General features: G+C 37.2%; 2 protein-coding genes across 3 annotated transcripts in view; one reads left to right on the plus strand and one right to left on the minus strand.

Annotated features, from left to right (window-relative positions):
• The window catches only part of fbxl13 (F-box and leucine-rich repeat protein 13), a 100,072-nt gene that overhangs the window by 15,969 nt on the left and 64,103 nt on the right, over positions 1–20,000 (plus strand). For both annotated transcript variants that reach the window (XM_061924549.2, XM_061924550.2), the window contains exon 9: positions 2,740–2,875. In XM_061924549.2, coding sequence (XP_061780533.1) covers positions 2,740–2,875 — 136 coding nt within the window. The remainder of the gene's footprint in view (positions 1–2,739; positions 2,876–20,000) is intronic.
• LOC133571977 (leucine-rich repeat-containing protein 17-like) overlaps positions 7,314–20,000 on the minus strand; it is a 57,350-nt gene continuing 44,663 nt past the window's right edge. The window contains exons 3-7 of the mRNA XM_061924552.1: positions 19,354–19,824; positions 16,876–17,090; positions 13,378–13,533; positions 7,992–8,133; positions 7,314–7,922 (exon numbers count right to left, since the gene is read on the minus strand). Of these exons, the coding sequence (XP_061780536.1) occupies positions 7,637–7,922; positions 7,992–8,133; positions 13,378–13,533; positions 16,876–17,090; positions 19,354–19,824 (1,270 nt within the window). The 3' untranslated portion in view covers positions 7,314–7,636. The remainder of the gene's footprint in view (positions 7,923–7,991; positions 8,134–13,377; positions 13,534–16,875; positions 17,091–19,353; positions 19,825–20,000) is intronic.

A 20,000-nucleotide genomic window follows, 5' to 3' on the forward strand; every position in this document is an offset into this window, starting at 1 on the left:
AAAAAATCATAATATTACCTCTTTGATGCGCTTTATCATCTGGTGCGCCTTTTGTATGAAAATACAAAAAAAATCATAATATTACCTGTTTAATCCGCCTTATAATCAATCCGGTGCGCCTTTTGTAGGAAAATACAAAAAATTCATAAAATGACCCTTTTAATGCCTCTTATAATCCGGTGCGCCTTTTGTATGAAAATACAAAAAAATTATAATATGGTACCTTTAATGCACTTTATAATCCGGTGCGCCTCTTGTATGAAAATACAAAAAATCATAGAATTACCTCTTTGATGCGCTTTATAATCCGGTGCGCATTTTGTATGAAAATACAAACAATCATAAAATGACCCCTTTAATGCGCCTTACAATCCGGTACGCCTTTTGTATGAAAATACAAAAAAAATCATACACTGACCTTTTAATGCGCCTTATAATCGGGTGCGCCTTTTGTATGAAAATACCTAAAATCATAATATGACCCCTTTAATGCGCCTTATAATCTGGTGCGTCTTTTGTATGAAAATACAAAAAATAATATAATGACCCCTCTAATGAGTTTTATAATCCGGTGCACCTTTTGTATGAAAATTCATAAAATGGCCCCTTTAATGCGCCTTATAATCCGGTGCGCCTTTTGTATGAAGATACAAAAAAATCATAATATGACCCCTTTAATGCGCCTTTTAATCCGGTGTGCCTTTTGTATAAAAATACAAAACATTCATAAAATTACCCCTTCAACGCGCCTTATAATCCGGTGCGCCTTTTGTATGAAAATACAAAAAATCATAATATTACCCCTTTAATGCGCCTCATAATCGATCTGATGCGCCTTTTGTATAAAAAAATACAAAAAATCATAAAATGACCCCTTTAATGCGCCTTATAATCCAGTGCGCCTTTTGTATGAAAATACAAAAAATCATAAAATGACCCTTTTAATGCACCTTATAATCAGTGTGCCTTTCGTATGAAAATACAAAAGATCATAATATGACCCCTTTGATGCGCATTATAATCCGGTGCGCCTTTTGTATGAAAATACAAAAAATTATTAAATGACCCCTTTAATGCGTTTTATAATCAGGTGCGCCTTTTGTATGAAAATACAAAAAATTCATAAAATGACCCTTTTAATGCCTCCTATAATCCGGTGCGCCTTTTGTATGAAAATACAAAAAAATCATAAAATGACCCATTTGATGCGCCTTATAATCCGGTGCGCCTTTTGTATGGAAATACAAAAAATCATAGAATTACCTCTTTGATGCGCTTTATAATCCGGTGCGCATTTTGTATGAAAATACAAAAAATTATTAAATGACCCCTTTAATGCGCTTTATAATCCGGTGTGCCTTTTGTATGAAAATACAAAAAAAATCATAAAATGACCTTTTAATGCGCCTTATAATCGGTGCGCCTTTTGTATGAAAATACCTAAAATCATAATATGACCCCTTTAATGCGCCTTATAATCTGGTGCGTCTTTTGTATGAAAATACAAAAAATAATTAAATGACCCCTCTAATGCGTTTTATAATCCGGTGCACCTTTTGTATGAAAATACAAAAAATTCATAAAATGGCCCCTTTAATGCGCCTTATAATCCGGTGCGCCTTTTGTATGAAAATACAAAAAAATCATAATATGACCCCTTTAATGCGCCTTTTAATCCGGTGCACCTTTTGTATGAAAATACAAAACAAATCATAAATTTACCTCCTTGATGCACTTTATAATCCGGTGCGCCTTTTGTATTAAAATACAAAACAATCATAAAATAACCCCTTTAATGCGTTTCATAATCCGGTGCGCCTTTTGTATGAAAATACAAAAAAAATCATAATATGACCCTTTTAACGGATTTATAATCTGGTGCGCTTTTTTTATTAAAATACAAAAAATCATAAAATTACCTCTTTGAGAGCACCTTATAATCCAGTGCGCCTTTTGTATGAAAATACCTAAAATCATAATATGACCCCTTTAATGCGCCTTATAATCTGGTGCGTCTTTTGTATGAAAATACAAAAAATAATTAAATGACCCCTCTAATGCGTTTTATAATCCGGTGCACCTTTTGTATGAAAATACAAAAAATTCATAAAATGGCCCCTTTAATGCGCCTTATAATCCGGTGCGCCTTTTGTATGAAAATACAAAAAAATCATAATATGACCCCTTTAATGCGCCTTTTAATCCGGTGCACCTTTTGTATGAAAATACAAAAAAAATCATAAATTTACCTCCTTGATGCACTTTATAATCCGGTGCGCCTTTTGTATGAAAATTAAAAAAAAATCATAAAATGACCCCTTTAATGCGCCTCATAATCTGGTGCGTCTTTTGTATGAAAATACAAAAAATCATAAAATGACCCCTTTAATGCGCTTTATAACCCGGTGCACCTTTTGTATGATAATACAAAACATCATAATATGATCCCTTTAATGCGCCTTATAACCTGGTGAACCTTTTGTATGAAAATACAAAAAATCATAATATTGCCTCTTTGATGCGCTTTATAATCTGGTGCGCCTTTTGTATGAAAATATAAAAAAAAATCATAAAATGACCCCTTTAATGCATTTTATAATCCGGTCCGCCTTTTGTCTGAAAATCCAAAAAAGAGCTGCACACTGACTACTTTAAAGTACATCCAAGACTTCCTGCCATAAAGTGGCTGCTGACATGTGAGCCATGGATGGACTTTAGTGAGCAGTGTTTGGCCTCCAGGTCAACGTGTCCATGTTCAAGGACTGGATCACAGACAGCACCATGAACGAGGTCATGCAGAACTTCCGTCCCTTCGTCATCCACCTCAACCTGCGCGGCTGCGCCTCGTTGGAGTGGTCCAGTCTGAAGTACATCGGTAAGTCCCTTTCTCATTGGTCACCTGACCAGTCTACGTCATGTGACTGCCTGCCTTAGCGGCCACAACTTTAGGTACGCCTGCATCAAACAGCAAGGTCCAACAGCAGAAAGACTGATGACTATTTTTCTATTTTGTGGATCATTTTAGGGCTTTTTGAGCTATTTTTGTGCTTTTTTCTCTTCCACAACCGTACACCATACAGTCATGTAATTTATGTGAAACATGCTACATGTTAGCATGCTAACAATGGCATGCTAACTCTTTTAGCCAATTTGACACTTTTTTCTCTAGTTCCACAGCCACAGTCATATAACTTGAAAATATAAAAAATCATAATATGACCCCTTTAATGCGCCTTATAATCCGGTGCACCTTTTGTGTGAAAATACAAAAAATAATATGACCCCTTTAATACACCTTATAGTCAGTCCGGTGCGCCTTTTGTATGAAAATACAAATAAATTCATAAAATGACCCCTTTTATGCGCCTTATAATCCGGTGCGCCTTTTGTATGAAAATACAAAAAATTCATAAAATGCCCTCTTTAATGCGCCTTATAATCTGGTGCGCCTTTTGTGTGAACATACAAAAAAAATCATAATACGACCCCTTTCGTGCGCCTTATAATCTGGTGCGCCTTTTGTGTGAACATACAAAAAAAATCATAATATGACCCCTTTCGTGCGCCTTATAATCCTTATAATGTATGAAAATACAAAAAAATCATAAAATTACGTCTTTGATGCGCCTTATAATCTTGTGCGCCTTTTATATGAAAATACAAAAAAAAATCATAAAAAGACCCCTTTTGTGCGTTTTATAATCCGGTGCGCCTTTTGTGTGAAAGTACAAAAAATTATTAAATGACTCCTTTAATGCGTTTTATAATCCGGTGCGCCTTTTTTATGGAAATACAAAAAATCATAATGTGACCCCTTCAGTGCGCCTTATAATCCGGTGCGCCTTTTGTATGAAAATACAAAAAAATCATAATATGACCCCTTTAATGCACCTTATAGTCCGGTGCGCCTTTTGTGTGAAAATACATTAAATCATAATATGACCCCTTTAATGCGCCTTATGGTCAGTCCGGTGCGCCTTTTGTGTGAAAATAAAAAAAATCATATTATGACTTCTTTAATGCGCCTTATACTCCGGTGTGCCTTGTGTGTGAAAATACAAAAAATCCTAAAATTACCTCTTTGATGCGCCTTATAATCCGGTGCGCCTTGTGTATGAAAATACAAAAAAATTCATTAAATGACCCCTTTTATGTGCCTTATAATCCGGTGCGCCTTCTGTGTGAACATACAAAAAAAAAAAAAATGACCCCTTTTGTGCGCTTTATAATCCGGTGTGCCTTTTGTATGAAAATACAATCATAAAATTACCTCTTTGATGCGCTTTATAATCCGGTGCGCCTTTTGTATGAAAATACAAAAAATTCATAAAATGACCCCTTTAATGCGCCTTATAATAATCCGGTGCGCCTTGTGTGTGAAAATTCAAAAAAAAATAATTAATGACCCCTTTAGTGCGCCTTATAATCCGGTGTGCCTTTTGTATGAAAATACAAACAATCATAAAATTACCTCTTTGATGCGCTTTATAATCCGGTGCGCCTTTTGTATGAAAATACAAAAAAATCATAAAATGACCCCTTTAATGCGCCTAATAATCTGGTGCGCCTTTTGTACGAAAATACAAAAAATCATAAAAATACCTCTTTGATACATTTTATAATCCGGTGCGCCTTTTGTGTGGAAATACAAAAAAATCATAATATGTCCCCTTTAGTGCGCCTTTTTGTATGAAAATGCAAAAAATCATAATATGACCCCTTAAATGCGCCTTATAATCCGGTGCACCTTTTGTATGAAAATACAAAAAATTCATAAAATTACCCTTTTTATGCGCCTTATAATCTGGTGCGCCTTTTGTATGAAAATACCAAAAAAATTCTAAAATGCCCCCTTTAATGCGCCTTATAATCAATGCGCCTTTTGTGTGAAAATACAAAAAATCATAAAAAATACCTCTTTGATACATTTTATAATCCGGTGCGCCTTTTGTGTAAAATACAAAAAATCATAATATGACCCCTTTTATGCGCTTTATAATCCGGTGCGCCTTTTGTGTGGAAATACAAAAAAATCATAATATGTCCCCTTTAACACGCCTTATAATCCGGTGCCCTTTTTGTATGAAAATGCAAAAAATCATAATATTACCCCTTTAATGCGCCTTATAATCCGGTGCGCCTTTTGTATGAAAATACAAAAAATTCATAAAATGACCCTTTTTATGCGCCTTATAATCTGGTGCGCCTTTTGTATGAAAATACAAAAAAATTCTAAAATGCCCCCTTTAATGCGCCTTATAATCAATGCGCCTTTTGTGTGAAAAAAAAAAAAAAAATCATAATATGACCCCTTAAATGCGCCTTATAGTCTGGTGCGCCTTTTGTACGAAAATACAATTTTTTTTAAAATTACCTCTTTGATGCGCTTTATAATCCGGTGCGCCTTTTGTATGAAAATACAAAAAATTCATAAAATGACCCCTTTTATGCGCCTTATACTCTGGTGCGCCTTTTGTGTGAAAATACAAAAAATCATATTATGACCCCTTTAATGCACCTTATAGTCCGGTGCGCCTTTTGTGTGAAAATTCAAAAAATCGTATTATGACCTCTTTAATGTGTGCCTTGTGTGTGAAAATACAAAAAATCATAAAATTACCTCTTTGATGCGTCCTTATAATCCGATGCGTCTTTTGTATGAGAATACAAAAAAATTCTAAAATGCCCCCTTTTATGTGCCTTATAATCCGGTGCGCCTTTTGTGTGAAAATACAAAAAAAATCATAATATGACCCCTTTAATGCGCCTTATAGTTCGGTGTGCCTTTTGTACGAAAATACAAAAAATCATAAAATTACCTCTTTGATGCGCTTTATAATCCGATGCGCCTTTTGTATTAAAATACAAAAAAATCATAAAATGACCCCTTTAATGCGCTTTATAATCTGGTGCGCCTTCTGTGTGAAAATACAAAAAAATCATAATGTGTCCCCTTTAGTGCGCCTTATAGTCCGGTGCCCTTTTTGTATGAAAATGCAAAAAAATCATAATATGACCCCTTTAATGCGCCTTATAATCCGGTGCGCCTTTTGTATGAAAATACAAAAAATTCATAAAGTGCCCCCTTAAATGCGCCTTATAGTCTGGTGCGCCTTTTGTACGAAAATACAAAAAATCATAAAATTACCTCTTTGATGCGCTTTATAATCTGGTGCGCCTTTTGTATGAAAATACAAAAAAATCATAAAATGACCCCTTTAATGCGCCTTATAATCTGGTGCGCCTTTTGTACGAAAATACACAAAATCATAAAAATACCTCTTTGATACATTTTATAATCCGGTGCGCCTTTTGTGTGGAAATACAAAAAAATCATAATATGTCCCCTTTAGTGCGCCTTATAGTCCGGTGCCCTTTTTGTATGAAAATGCAAAAAATCATAATATTACCCCTTTAATGCGCCTTATAATCCGGTGCGCCTTTTGTATGAAAATACAAAAAATTCATAAAATTACCCTTTTTATGCGCCTTATAATCTGGTGCGCCTTTTGTAAGAAAATACAAAAAAAATTCTAAAATGCCCCCTTTAATGCGCCTTATAATCAATGCGCCTTTTGTGTGAAAATACAAAAAATTATAAAAATATGACCCCTTAAATGCGCCTTATAGTCTGGTGCGCCTTTTGTACGAAAATACAAAAAAATCATAAAATTACCCCTTTGATGCGCTTTATAATCCGGTGCGCTTTTTGTATGAAAATACTAAAAATTCATAAAATGATCCCTTTTATGCGCCTTATACTCTGGTGCGCCTTTTGTGTGAAAATACAAAAAATCATAAAATTACCTCTTTGATGCACTTTATAATGCGCCTTTTGTACGAAAATAAAAAAATTCATGAAATGACCCCTTTTATGCGCCTTATACTCCGGTGCGCCTTTTGTATGGGAATGCGAAAAAATCATAATATGACCCCTTTAATGCGCCTTATAATCCAGTGCGCCTTTTGTTTGAAAATACAAAAAAATTCTAAAATGACCCCTTTAATGCGCCTTATAATCTGGTGCGCCTTTCGTACGAAAATACAAAAAAATCATAAAATTACCTCTTTGATGCGCTTTATAATCCTGTGCGCCTTTTGTATGAAAATACAAAAAATTCATAAAATGACCTCTTTGATGCACTTTATACTGCGCCTTTTGTATGAAAATAAAAAAATTCATAAAATGACCCCTTTTATGCGCCTTATACTCCGGTGCGCCTTTTGTATGAAAATACGAAAAAAATCATAAAATGACCCCTTTTATGCGCCTTATACTCCGGTGCGCCTTTTGTATGAAAATACGAAAAAAATCATAATATGACCCCTTTAATGCACCTTATAATCCGAAAAATGTTTTTACAGAGATGATTTCCGACTATAGAAGGAAAAACCACATGCTTGCATGATAAAATATCGCATTTGTGTCCACATTTGAAATCATGGAAGCGACTAACAACTTTGTTATATAAATGCACATGAATAAAGTGAGTGTATTTATTGTTTGAATAGAAACAGAATAGTCCAAAAAGTTCTTAAAAGAATATATATATATAATGGAGATCATTCCCATGTGTGTGAGTAGACTTCTTCATCTGATACAGACTATTGACAAGAAGAGAGGAAAGGCACTAACCTAATAGGACAGTCTATAAATCTGATACTTCTGAGGCCGCCTCAAGTGTTGGGGCTCCACCTCCTCCTCCGCCTCCCCCTGCACCTCCAGCGAGGAGCCCCAGTGCAGGGCCTCGGCCGGGAGCGGCTCCCGCTGGCTCTCCTGCTTGTCCCTGGGACACCCCCGGTTGTAGGCGCGCACGTAGTCCTGCACGCTCTCGCCCGTGTGCTGGGGGGGCGAGCGACACAGCAGGCCCGTGTGCTTCACCCCCGGGTGCAGGTGCAGCCAGTACACCATGTAGTGGATGCTGTCGAGTGCACTCAGGTGAGTGTGTGGAGCAGGTGTGTGACGGGGGGTTGGGGAGGGGGGAGCTCACCTGTAGTCGCACACCCACGGGTTCCCCTCCAGCTTCAGCTTGGACAGGAAGTAGAGGTCTTCTAGCACGCCGTGCTGGATGAAGTGCAGGCCGTTTCCTGCCAGGTCCAACTGGTGGAGGTGCAGGAGTCCCGACAGGGAGGCTGGAGACACAAGTTGGAGGAAGACTAGTACAAAAGCCCCAAACCAGTCACGTTGTGTAAATGGTAAATAAAAAGAGAATACAATGATTTGCAAATCCTTTTCAACTTATATTAAATTGAATAGACTGTAAAGACAAGATACTTAATGTTATTTTTTTGCAAATATTAGCTCATTTGTGTCATGTCTGTGTAATCATGTTTTGTTTTAAGTCATGTTTTGTTTAGTTTCTGGCTTTTCACTCCCTTGTCTTGTTTGCATGATTACCCATTAGTTTCACCTGTTCCACGTTTGGACTCATTGTGCACTCTTGTTTGTCACCATAGCAACCATTAGTTTTCACCTGTCACGTCACGCACCTGTTTCACGTTTTGAGTCACGCACCTGCTTTCACTAATCATGTCCATAGTATTTAAGTTCATTCATTTTCTGTTGTTCGTCCTGACGACATCCCCGCATTTATGCTCCTGCACACTCGCCACACCCTGATGACCCTTGCTACTCTTTTTTTCATGCCGGTTCCATGCCAAGTAAGTTTTTGTTTATTAAGCCACAGTTAGTGTTTTGTTTAATTGTTCATAGTTTCTGCCAATGTGCAAGTTTTGTGTTTATAGTCTAGTTTTGTACCTCCGCCCCTGTGCGCGCTTTTCGTTTATTCCTTTTTTGATAGTTTAAATAAATCATGTACCCACCTTCAAGCCTTGACCAGTCCAGTTCATTTGCACCACGGGAGAACAAACCAAGCCAAAGTCCAAGTCTTGACAATTTGGAATTGGATGCCTGCAACATGTTTTAAAAAAAAAAGCTGGCACAAGTGGCAAAAAAGACTGAGAAAGTTGAGGAATGCTCATCAAAACACTAATTTGGAACATCCCACAGGTGAACGGGCTATTTGGGAACAGGTGGGTGCCATGATTGGGTATAAAAAGCAGCTTCCATGAAATGCTCAGTCATTCACAAACAAGGACGGGGCGAGGGTCATCACTTTGTCGACAAATGCGTGAACAAATTGTTTAAGAACAACATTTCTCAACCAGCTATTGCAAGGAATTTGTCATGACTTGGACTGTGGCGTGTTCTGTTCTCCCGAGGTGCAAAAGATTTGGACCAGATATGACTTGCAGGTGAATACATATTTAATTTTACTATAACAAAAGGAACAAACTAAAGGCGCGCACAAGGCGGAAGTACAGACTTGACAAATTAAATAAATACTTGCACGTGGGCAAAAAACTAAGGACATGAACAAAAGTCGCTAACTGTGGCACGAATCGAAAAAACTTACTTGGACATGGCATGAAGTGCGCAGAGGTAAACAGAGTGTCGAATGCGGGTGTCGCCAGAAAGACAAACTGAAAACAATGAACTTAAATACTACGGACATGATTAGTGAAAACAGGTGCGTGACTCAAAACGTGAAACAGGTGCGTGACGTGACAGGTGAAAACTAATGGTTGCTATGGTGACAAAACAAGCAAAAGTGCACAAAAAGTCCAAAAACAAAACCGAACATGACTAAAACAAAACATGATCACACAGACATGACAGAATTTAGGGATTTCACCATCTACGCTCTGTAATATCATCAAAAGGTTCAGAGAATCTGGAGAAATCACTGCGGTACTGCATCAAAAAGCGACATCGGTGTGTAAAGGATATCACCACATGGGCTCAGGAACACTTCAGAAAACCACTGTCAGTAACTACAGTCGGTCGCTACATCTGTAAGTGCAAGTTAAAACTCTACGATGCAAAGCCAAAGCTATTTATCAACAACACCCAGAAATACATTTTACTACCTTTTTTTTTTTTTTGTATTTTATTATTAATTGTCCATCCATCCATTTTCTACCGCTTATTCCCTTTAGGGTCACGGGGGGCGCTGGAATTGTTTAAAGTAAAATTATTTTTTGAAGTCTACATTGTATTCTTTATCATCAAAATACATAAGTCAGATTGTAATAATGTGTCAATCAACAATAGGTAAAATGTTCAACAATATATGCGATGAGGTGGCGACTTGTCCAGGGTGTACCCCGCCTTCCGCCCGATTGTAGCTGAGATAGGCTCCAGCGCCCCCCGCGACCGCAAAGGGAATAAGCGGTAGAAAATGGATGGATGGATGGAATATATGTTTTTTAATATTTATTACCCTGATTTACCATTTATCATTTCTTTATGAATTTGAATAAATTAATAAACCAATAACTAATTATTTTATTTATTAGATTTATTCTACTTCATTAAATAATAAATCCATGTTTATTCGTTATGCCAATACATAATCTTTTCAGATAATTTATTTCCAAATTAAAAATGTTTCAATTGCATATTTACATTATATACATACACATGTAAACATAAATGATACAAATGTAACGATGTATATACATCAATATACATGATATATTTTAAGTATTATATTTGTTATGATGTATGGGCTCAGGAACACTTCAGAAAACCACTGTCAGTAACTACAGTTGGTCGCTACATCTGTAAGTGTCATGACTAGGACTGTGGCTTGGTTTGTTCTCCCGTGGTGCAAATGAACTGGACTGGTCAAGGCTTGAAGGTGGGTACATGATTTATTTAAACTATCAAAAAAGGAATAAACGAAAAGCGCGCACAGGGGCGGAGGTACAAAACTAGACTATAAACACAAAACTTGCACATTGGCAAAAACTATGAACAATTAAACAAAACACTAACTGTGGCTTAATAAACAAAAACTTACTTGGCATGGAACCGGCATGAAAAAAAGAGTAGCAAGGGTCATCAGGGTGTGGCGAGTGTGCAGGAGCATAAATGCGGGGATGTCGTCAGGACGAACAACAGAAAATGAATGAACTTAAATACTATGGACATGATTAGTGAAAGCAGGTGCGTGACTCAAAACGTGAAACAGGTGCGTGACGTGACAGGTGAAAACTAATGGTTGCTATGGTGACAAACAAGAGTGCACAATGAGTCCAAACGTGGAACAGGTGAAACTAATGGGTAATCATGCAAACAAGACAAGGGAGTGAAAAGCCAGAAACTAAACAAAACATGACTTAAAACAAAACATGATTACACAGACATGACAGTAAGTGCAAGTTAAAACTCTATGCAAAGCCAAAGCCATTTATCAACAACACCCAGAAACGCTGCCGGCTTCGCTGGGTCCGAGCTCATCTAAGGTGGACTGAGGCAAAGTGTAAAAGTGTTCTGTGGTCTGACGAGTCCACATTTCAAATTGTTTTTGGAAACTGTGGACGTCGTGTCCTCCGTAACAAAGAGGAAAAGAATAATCCGGACGGTCCTAGGCGCAAAGTGTAAAAGCCAGCGTGTGTGATGGTATGGGGGTGTATTAGTGCCCAAGACATGGGTAACTTACACATCTGTGAAGGCGCCATTAATGCTGAAAGGTACATACAGGTTTTGGAGCAACATATGTTGCCATCATGGACGCCCCTGCTTATTTCAGCAAGACGATGCCAAGCCACGTGTTACAACAGCGTGGCTTCGTAGTAAAAGAGTGCGGGTACTAGACTGGCCTGCCTGTAGTCCAGACCTGTCTCCCATTGAAAATGTGTGGCGCATTATGAAGGCTTAAATATGAGAAGGGAGACTGTTGAACAACTTAAGCTGTACATCAAGCAAGAATGGGAAAGAATTCCACTTCAAAAATGTGTCTCCTCAGTTCCCAAACCTTTACTGAGTGTTGTTAAAAGGAAAGGCCATGTAACACAGTGGTAAAAATGCCCCTGTGACAACTTTTTGCTGCCACTAAATTCTAAGTTCATGATTATTTGCAAAACAAAAATGAAGTTTCTCAGTGTGAACATGAAATATCTTGTCTTTGCAGTCTATTCAATTGAATATAAGTTGAAAAGGATTTGTTGTATTCTCTTTTTATTTACCATTTACACAACGTGACAACTTCACTGGTTTCTGGGTTTGTATTTGCAGAGAGAAAAAATGTCACGCTAAAAGAAGGAAATGAGAAACAGAAGTTCCTGGCAGAGTAACAAAAAAAAAACCCCAACTTTGTCCAACATCCAACACAATAACATTTTTCTGTCCTCCTGCATAAAACATGACTCTGTCGCTATAGTAACACTTTTTAAAGACGCAGTAGCAGTAAACGTGTGTGCCGAGACACGTTTTTTTTTTTTTTTTTTTTAGGAAAATGTTTCGTGGCTGCGATTTTGGGAGAGGATTGTTGTCTTATGAAGTGGTGACTTTTCATCAAGTCATGATCCAGCCTCGGACCCACCCAGTGCCCGCCCGCCCAGCATAATAACAACATAGCTGTAAACCAAGGAAGGCACACACTACATACACAAAGCCTAACCAGGCCTTTTTTTTTTCTCTCAAGGAATTGTGAAATAAAACAATGTCTGAAGCCCAGAACACTCTACACATTTCCCCAGTTTTAGTTTAGAGATAAGGAAAGATTGGCCTGGCCCACTAGGATTCCTCTTTATGTTTGTGAACTTTATCGTCTATACATTTAGAGTGATGTGATAATCAAACACTCTAGAAGTCTAGAATGAAAGAGTATATAAGAGAATTGACAGTGTGTGTACCTTCAGTGCGCAGTGCCTCGTTAAAATCCAGCCACTGTTGCTTAGGAGGTGAAGTGTGTCTCTCTCTACAAGCTTCGTCGAAGCATGTTGCTTTTGTAGCTGTTTCAGCAGATTTGAATTGCTAGGATAGGATCTTTGATCCAAGACACAACTTACATTTAACTAAAATGTTCTTTTCTTTGTGGTCGACAAAAGAAAAGTAGTGAGAATACCTCCATGTTAAGAAACTCGGCTTCGGGCTTCGCCGTGTCTCGTTAGTAAACACAGACACGCCCCCTCCCACACACACACATACACACAGACAACCTCTTCCTTGTCGCCTCTTCCGCAGCGCTCCAATAAAACACACTCAGATCTTCTCAGTTTCTAGCCGATACTACATAAAAAATAACGTAAAATAATGCATAATGTGGTAACGGTAACTAAGTTACTGAAAATAAAAAATAACGCATTAGACTACTAGTTACCGCCGAAAGTACTTTGTAACGCGTTAGTCCCAACACTGGTCATTAGTATTTCTGGTGTTGGACCTTGCTATTTGATGCAAGTGTACCCAAAGTTGTGGCCGCTAAGGCAGGCAGTCACATGACGTGGACTAGGACTAACATGTCTAAAAAAGTCGAGACTTTGGACCACAACCTCCTCTAAGACTGAAAATGATAATGGAGTCAGTACCTGTATCGATGCGCTCCATGTTGTTATGGCTGATGTTCAAGGTTTTCAGACTCTTTAATCCCTGGAAACTTTTGGCTTTGAGGTGTCGGATGTTGTTGTGGGACAAGTCCACGTGGACCACGTCCTCAGGAACGCCCACGGGAACCTCGGTCAGTCCTGAACATAAGAAGAGATCCTCCTTATTTTCGGTTTCAACATCTACACTTCTGTTCAAATGTAATAATCACTTATTCTTCTCTTCTTTGATACTTTACATTAGTTTGGATGATACCACATATTTAGGTATGGATCCGATACCAAGTAGTTACAGGATCATACATTGGTCATATTCAAAGTCCTCATGTGTCCAGGGACATATTTACTGACTTTATAAACATAATATGAATTTTTAAAGGAGGAAAAAAAAAAGGTGTGACGGTACAAATATAGTGGTATCGACTAGATACGCTCCTGTACTTGGTATCATTACAGTGGATGTCAGGTGTAGATCCACCCATGGCATTTGTTTACGTTGTGACGCCGGTGAGCTATTGTATCCTCCTACGGTGTGTAGTGAAGCATGTTTAGCTACTCCTCCTCCTCCAGTGATAATGATACTTGTAAGAAACATACTTTATTTGACGCCACAGAGGCCAGTATTAGTGATTTAGAACTAACTAGCCATGTCTTAAAGCACCTCTTCAGTGTTTCAGTGTTATAACTTCACCTTTATCTTTACTTTTTACACCAAAAATGCGTCCGTTCTCCCTTTTCTGTCTATACACCGTGTCTGCTTGTAAGTACTCTGTGTGTGTGTGCACGCTGCCCAAAATGCTCCTCTGCTCGTAGAACCAGCAATGTCATGACCGGACTTTCTGCTCCGCCGCTCCCAGTCTGTGGAACGCTCTCCCTGACCACCTGAGGGCACCACAGACTGTGGATGTTTTTTTAAAAAGGCCTAAAAACCCTTCTTTTTAAAAAAGCCTTTTTTTTTTTATAGATATTTGCATACTAGTTTTAGCTATTTGGCTGTTCTAGATTTTATTTTTTATTTTTTTAATACACTGTAGCACTTTGAGGTTGTTTACTCAAAGTAAAGTGCTTTTTTACAAATAAAATCTATTATTACCATTACCGGTACTTTTCTACGGAGCCCCTGAAGGGACATGAGGGAATTTTTTTTTTTAATTATTTTATTTTATTTTATTATTATTTTTAGACATGTATCTCGTGCGCACGAGAAACTTTTTATAAAGTTATAAAAAAATAAAATAAAAAAAAATAAATATATATATATATATATATATATATAATTTTTTTTTTCTTTTAGACACGAGATACATGTCTAAAAAAAAATAAAAATAAATAATATATATATATATATATATAATTTTTTTTATAAAATAAAAAAATTATAAAAAAATACAAAATTAAAAAATTATATATATATATATATATATATATTTTTTTTTTTAGACATGTATCTCGTGCGCACGAGATACATGTCTAAAAAAAAAAAAAAAAAATTATATATATATATATATTTTTTTTTTTAATAAAATAAAAAAATTATTAAAAAAAATAAAAAATAAATTATATATATATTTATAATTATTATTATTTTTTTTAGACATGTATCTCGTGCGCACGAGATACATGTCTAAAAAAAAATGTTACATTTGAATTAAAAAAAAAGTTTGTCGTTACTCATGCGCACGAGATACATGTCTCAAAAAATAAATAAATTATATATATATATATATATATATATATATATATATATATATATATATATAATTTTTTTTTATAAAATAAAAAAATTATAAAAAAATACAAAATAAAAAATAAAAAAATTATATATATATATATATAATTATTTTTTTTTAGACATGTATCTCGTGCGCACGAGATACATGTCTAAAAAAAAAATAATAATAATTTTACATTTGAATTTAAAAAAAAAAGTTTGTCGTTACTCATGCGCACGAGATACATGTCTAAAAAAAAAAAAAAAGAAATTATATATATATATATATATATTTTTTTTTAATAAAAAAAAAAAATTATAAAAAAAAATATATATATATATATATATATATTTATAATTTTTATTTTTTTTTAGACATGTATCTCGTGCGCACGAGATACATGTCTAAAAAAAAAAAAATTTTTACATTTGAATTAAAAAAAAAAAGTTACTCATGCGCACGAGATACATGTCTAAAAAAAAAGAAAAAGAAATTATATATATATATATATATATATATATATATAATTTTTTTTAATAAAATGAAAAAATTATAAAAAATAAAAAAATAAAAAATAAAAAAATTATATATATATATATATATATATATATATATATATATATATATATATATATATACATATATATATAATTTTTTTATTTTAGACATGTATCTCGTGCGCACAAGATACATGTCTAAAAAAAAAATAATAATAATTTTACATTTGAATTAAAAAAAAAAAGTTTGTCGTTACTCATGCGCACGAGATACATGTCTAAAAAAAAAGAAAAAGAAATTATATATATATATATATATATATATATATAATTTTTTTTAATAAAATGAAAAAATTATAAAAAAAAAAAAAAAAAAAAAAAAAATTATATATATATATATATATATATATATATATATATATATATATATATATATACATATATATATAATTTTTTTATTTTAGACATGTATCTCGTGCGCACAAGATACATGTCTAAAAAAAAAATAATAATAATTTTACATTTGAATTTAAAAAAAAAAGTTTGTCGGTACTCATGCGCACGAGATAGTTTCTCGTGCGCACGGGATACATGTCTAAAAAAAATCTAAATAAAATAAAAATTGTTAAAAAAAATGTTTCTCCCATGTCCCTTTAGGGGCTCCGTACTTTTCAAACAGAGTATAGTACCGTTTTTTTATTCCTTAATACCACGATACTATGCTAGTACCGGTATACCGTACAACCCTACTATTTACATATATATATATATACATAACAGGACGTCCTAATATGGTCGTACACTGAACAAAAATATAAGCTGTACGCCGATGAGATATTGTATCCTCCTACGGTGTGTCGTGAAGCATGTTTAGCTACTCCTCATCCTCCAGTGATAATGGTACTTGTAAGAAACTTACTTTGTCGCCATGGAGGCCAGGATTAGTGATTTAGAAGTATAGTACCGAATATGATTCATTAGTATCGCGGTATTTTACTAGTATACCGTACAACCCTGCCTTTCACATATTATTTTACTGAGCAGCCAGGACGCTAGCCCTACATTTCACGAGATCATATTTCTGCTTCCATGGCCTCCAGCCCAAAGATAAAATGCACTTCAGCTGAACCTGAAGAATTGTTGTGACAGCCCAGTAGTTTCCACTCCATCCTTCATCACACATTCCTAGGCAACATCCAACACGTGTCATCCGTCCAGCCATGTGCCAGCAGGATCCAGTCCTGCATTTCTACTCGTCAGGTTGACACACTTGCCTCTGTTGCTGCAGTCCAGGCGCACTTGAGGGAAGTAGTAGGTGTGGCAGGATGTGGTGGCGTCCGCTTTGGCCTGAAAGGGACTGGGCTCGCCGGGGTGCGCCGGGTCCGTCTGGTCGCCCTGCGGCCGGCCGGCCGAGTCCGGTTCCTTGCAGAGCGACTCAGGGTCGACCCGCTTCAGCTTCTTCCCTTTCAGCCAGATGGGCTGAGCACACCTGAGACACACCACCAGAGTTATTCTTGCTCTCCATCCATTTTCTACCGCTTATACCATATTCTTTATATTTAGGAGGTTCTTAAATTAATACTTTTTATCATCACAACATTGTTTTTCTTGTTTAAAAGGGCAAAAATTGTAGGTAATAGTAGTTTTTGCATTATTCCTTTTGCTCAAAATATTATATAATAAATAGATAATAATACAAATGCAATTTTAACTATTTCATTGATATTGTTGTGGCAAAATCCTGTGATTATCATTGTCATTTTATTTAAATGACATTAAATGACTTGGCCACAATAAATGACTTGGCGGGCCACATTAAATGATTTGGCAGACCACATTAAATGAGTTGGCGGGCCACATTAAATGACTTGGCAGACCACGTTAAATGACTTGGCGGGCCACTTTAAATGACTTAGCAGACCAGATCAAAAGATATGGTGGGCCAACTTAAATGTTGTTGTGAACCACATTAAATGACTTGGCAGACCAGATCAAAAGACTTGGCAGGCCACAAAAAATGACATGGCAGGCCACAAAAAATGACATAGCGGGCGGGCCACAATAAATTACTTGGCAGACCACTTTAAATGACGTAGCAGACCAGATCGAAAGATATGGTGGGCCACATTAAATGTTATTGCGAACCACGTTAAATGGCTTGGCAGACCACATTAAATGACTTGGCAGACCAGCTAAAATGACCTGACGAGCCACCATAAATGACTTGGCAGGCCACAAAAAATGACATGGCGGGCCACAATAAATTACTTGGCAGACCACTTTAAATGACGTAGCAGACCAGATCGAAAGATATGGTGGGCCACATTAAATGTTATTGCGAACCACGTTAAATGGCTTGGCAGACCACATTAAATGACTTGGCAGACCAGCTAAAATGACCTGACGAGCCACCATAAATGACTTGGCAGGCCACAAAAAATGACATGGCGGGCCACAATAAATTACTTGGCAGACCACTTTAAATGACGTAGCAGACCAGATCGAAAGATATGGTGGGCCACATTAAATGTTATTGCGAACCACAGTAAATGACTTGGCAGACCACATTAAATGACTTGGCAGACCAGATAAAATGACCTGACGAGCCACCTTAAATGACTTGGCAGACCATGTTAAATAGACCACTTTAAATGACTTGGCAGACCACAAATTACTTGACAAACCACATTAATGACATGGCAGACCACTTTACATGACTTGGCAGACCACTTTAAATGACATGGCGGGCCACTTTAAATGACTTAGCAGACCAGATCAAAAGACATGGTGGGCCACATTAAATGACTTGGCAGACCGGATCAAATGACATGGCGGGCTACATTAAATGACTTGGCAGACCACAATAAATGATATCGCAGGCCACATTAAATGACTTGGCAAGCCACTTTAAATGACTTGGCGGGCCACTTTAAATGACTTGACAGACCACGTTAAATGACTTGTGAGACCACATTAAATGACTTGGCAGACCACATTAAATGATATGGCAGACCACATTAAAAGAGATGGTGGGCCACTTTAAATGTTGTTGCAGACCATGTTAAGTGATGCAGCAGACCACATTAAAAGAGATGGTGGGCCACTTTAAATGTTGTTGCAGACCATGTTAAGTGATGCAGCAGACCACATTAAATGATTTGGCAGACCACATTAAAAGAGATGGTGGGCCACTTTAAATGTTGTTGCAGACCATGTTAGGTGATGCAGCAGGCCACATTAAATGACTTGGCAGACCACATTAAAAGATATGGCGGGCCACTTTAAATGTTGTTGCAGACCACATTAAAAGAGATGGCGGGCCACTTTAAATGTTGTTGCAGACCATGTTAAGTGATGCAGCAGACCACATTAAATGATGTGGCAGACCACATTAAAAGAGATGGCGGGCCACTTTAAATGTTGTTGCAGACCATGTTAAGTGATGCAGCAGACCACATTAAATGTTGTGGCAGACCACATTAAAAGAGATGGTGGGCCACTTTAAATGTTGTTGCAGACCATGTTAAGTGATGCAGCAGACCACTTTAAATGATGTGGCAGACCACATTAAAAGAGATGGCGGGTCACATTAAATGATGTTCCAGACACCAGATGAAAAGACATGGCAGGCCACTTAAATGTTGTTGCAGAGCATGTTAAGTGATGCAGCAGGCCACATGAACTTATCCTGACTCTGCGTGTTATGCGTGCGTCCATGGTTGGTGTTTCCTCCCAGAGCGCCCAAGACTGACCTGGCGTGGTTGCCCAGCTGGCGGTTGCTGGGCACCTGCAGGGTCTGGATGAGACTGTCCATCTGACAGCGGCAGTGCCAGGGGTTGTCGTAGAGGCGCAGGAAGCGCAGGTTGGACATGGCGATGATGGCCTCCTCGCTCATAGTGGTCAGACGGTTGTGCTGCAGCAGCAGGCTGGTGAGTCCAGTCAGACCCTGGAAGGCGTCCTCCTCCACCAGCGAGATGTGGTTCTGTTGCAAGTCCAGACTGGTCAGACTCTCGTAGCCGGCGAAGGCCCCGTCGCGAAGGACTTTGATTCTGTTGTGGGCTAGGAGGAGGATCTGTGGTGCTTTGGACCAGGTGTGTGAGGCGGGGATGGAGGTGAGGTAGCGGTCCTGGCAGTCCACAAGGACACCCTCGGACCCTGACGATTCTGAGCAGTTGCCCGGTTTGGGCTGTTCTGATCTGCTGTGACGGCCAGCACCTCGCATCCTGAGGGGGTCGCAATAAAATGACAACATTGAAAACGCTGTAATGCAGGTGGCCCCTAACTGTTTGACTCGGGGCCACGTTGACTTCAAGGAATTTGGCTGGGGGGCCAGCCTATAGACAGTATTTATCTATCTTATATATATCTATATATATCTCCATCCATTTACTACCGCTTG

This window comes from Nerophis lumbriciformis, linkage group LG29, assembly GCF_033978685.3.
Source record: "Nerophis lumbriciformis linkage group LG29, RoL_Nlum_v2.1, whole genome shotgun sequence".
Lineage (NCBI taxonomy): Eukaryota > Metazoa > Chordata > Actinopteri > Syngnathiformes > Syngnathidae > Nerophis > Nerophis lumbriciformis.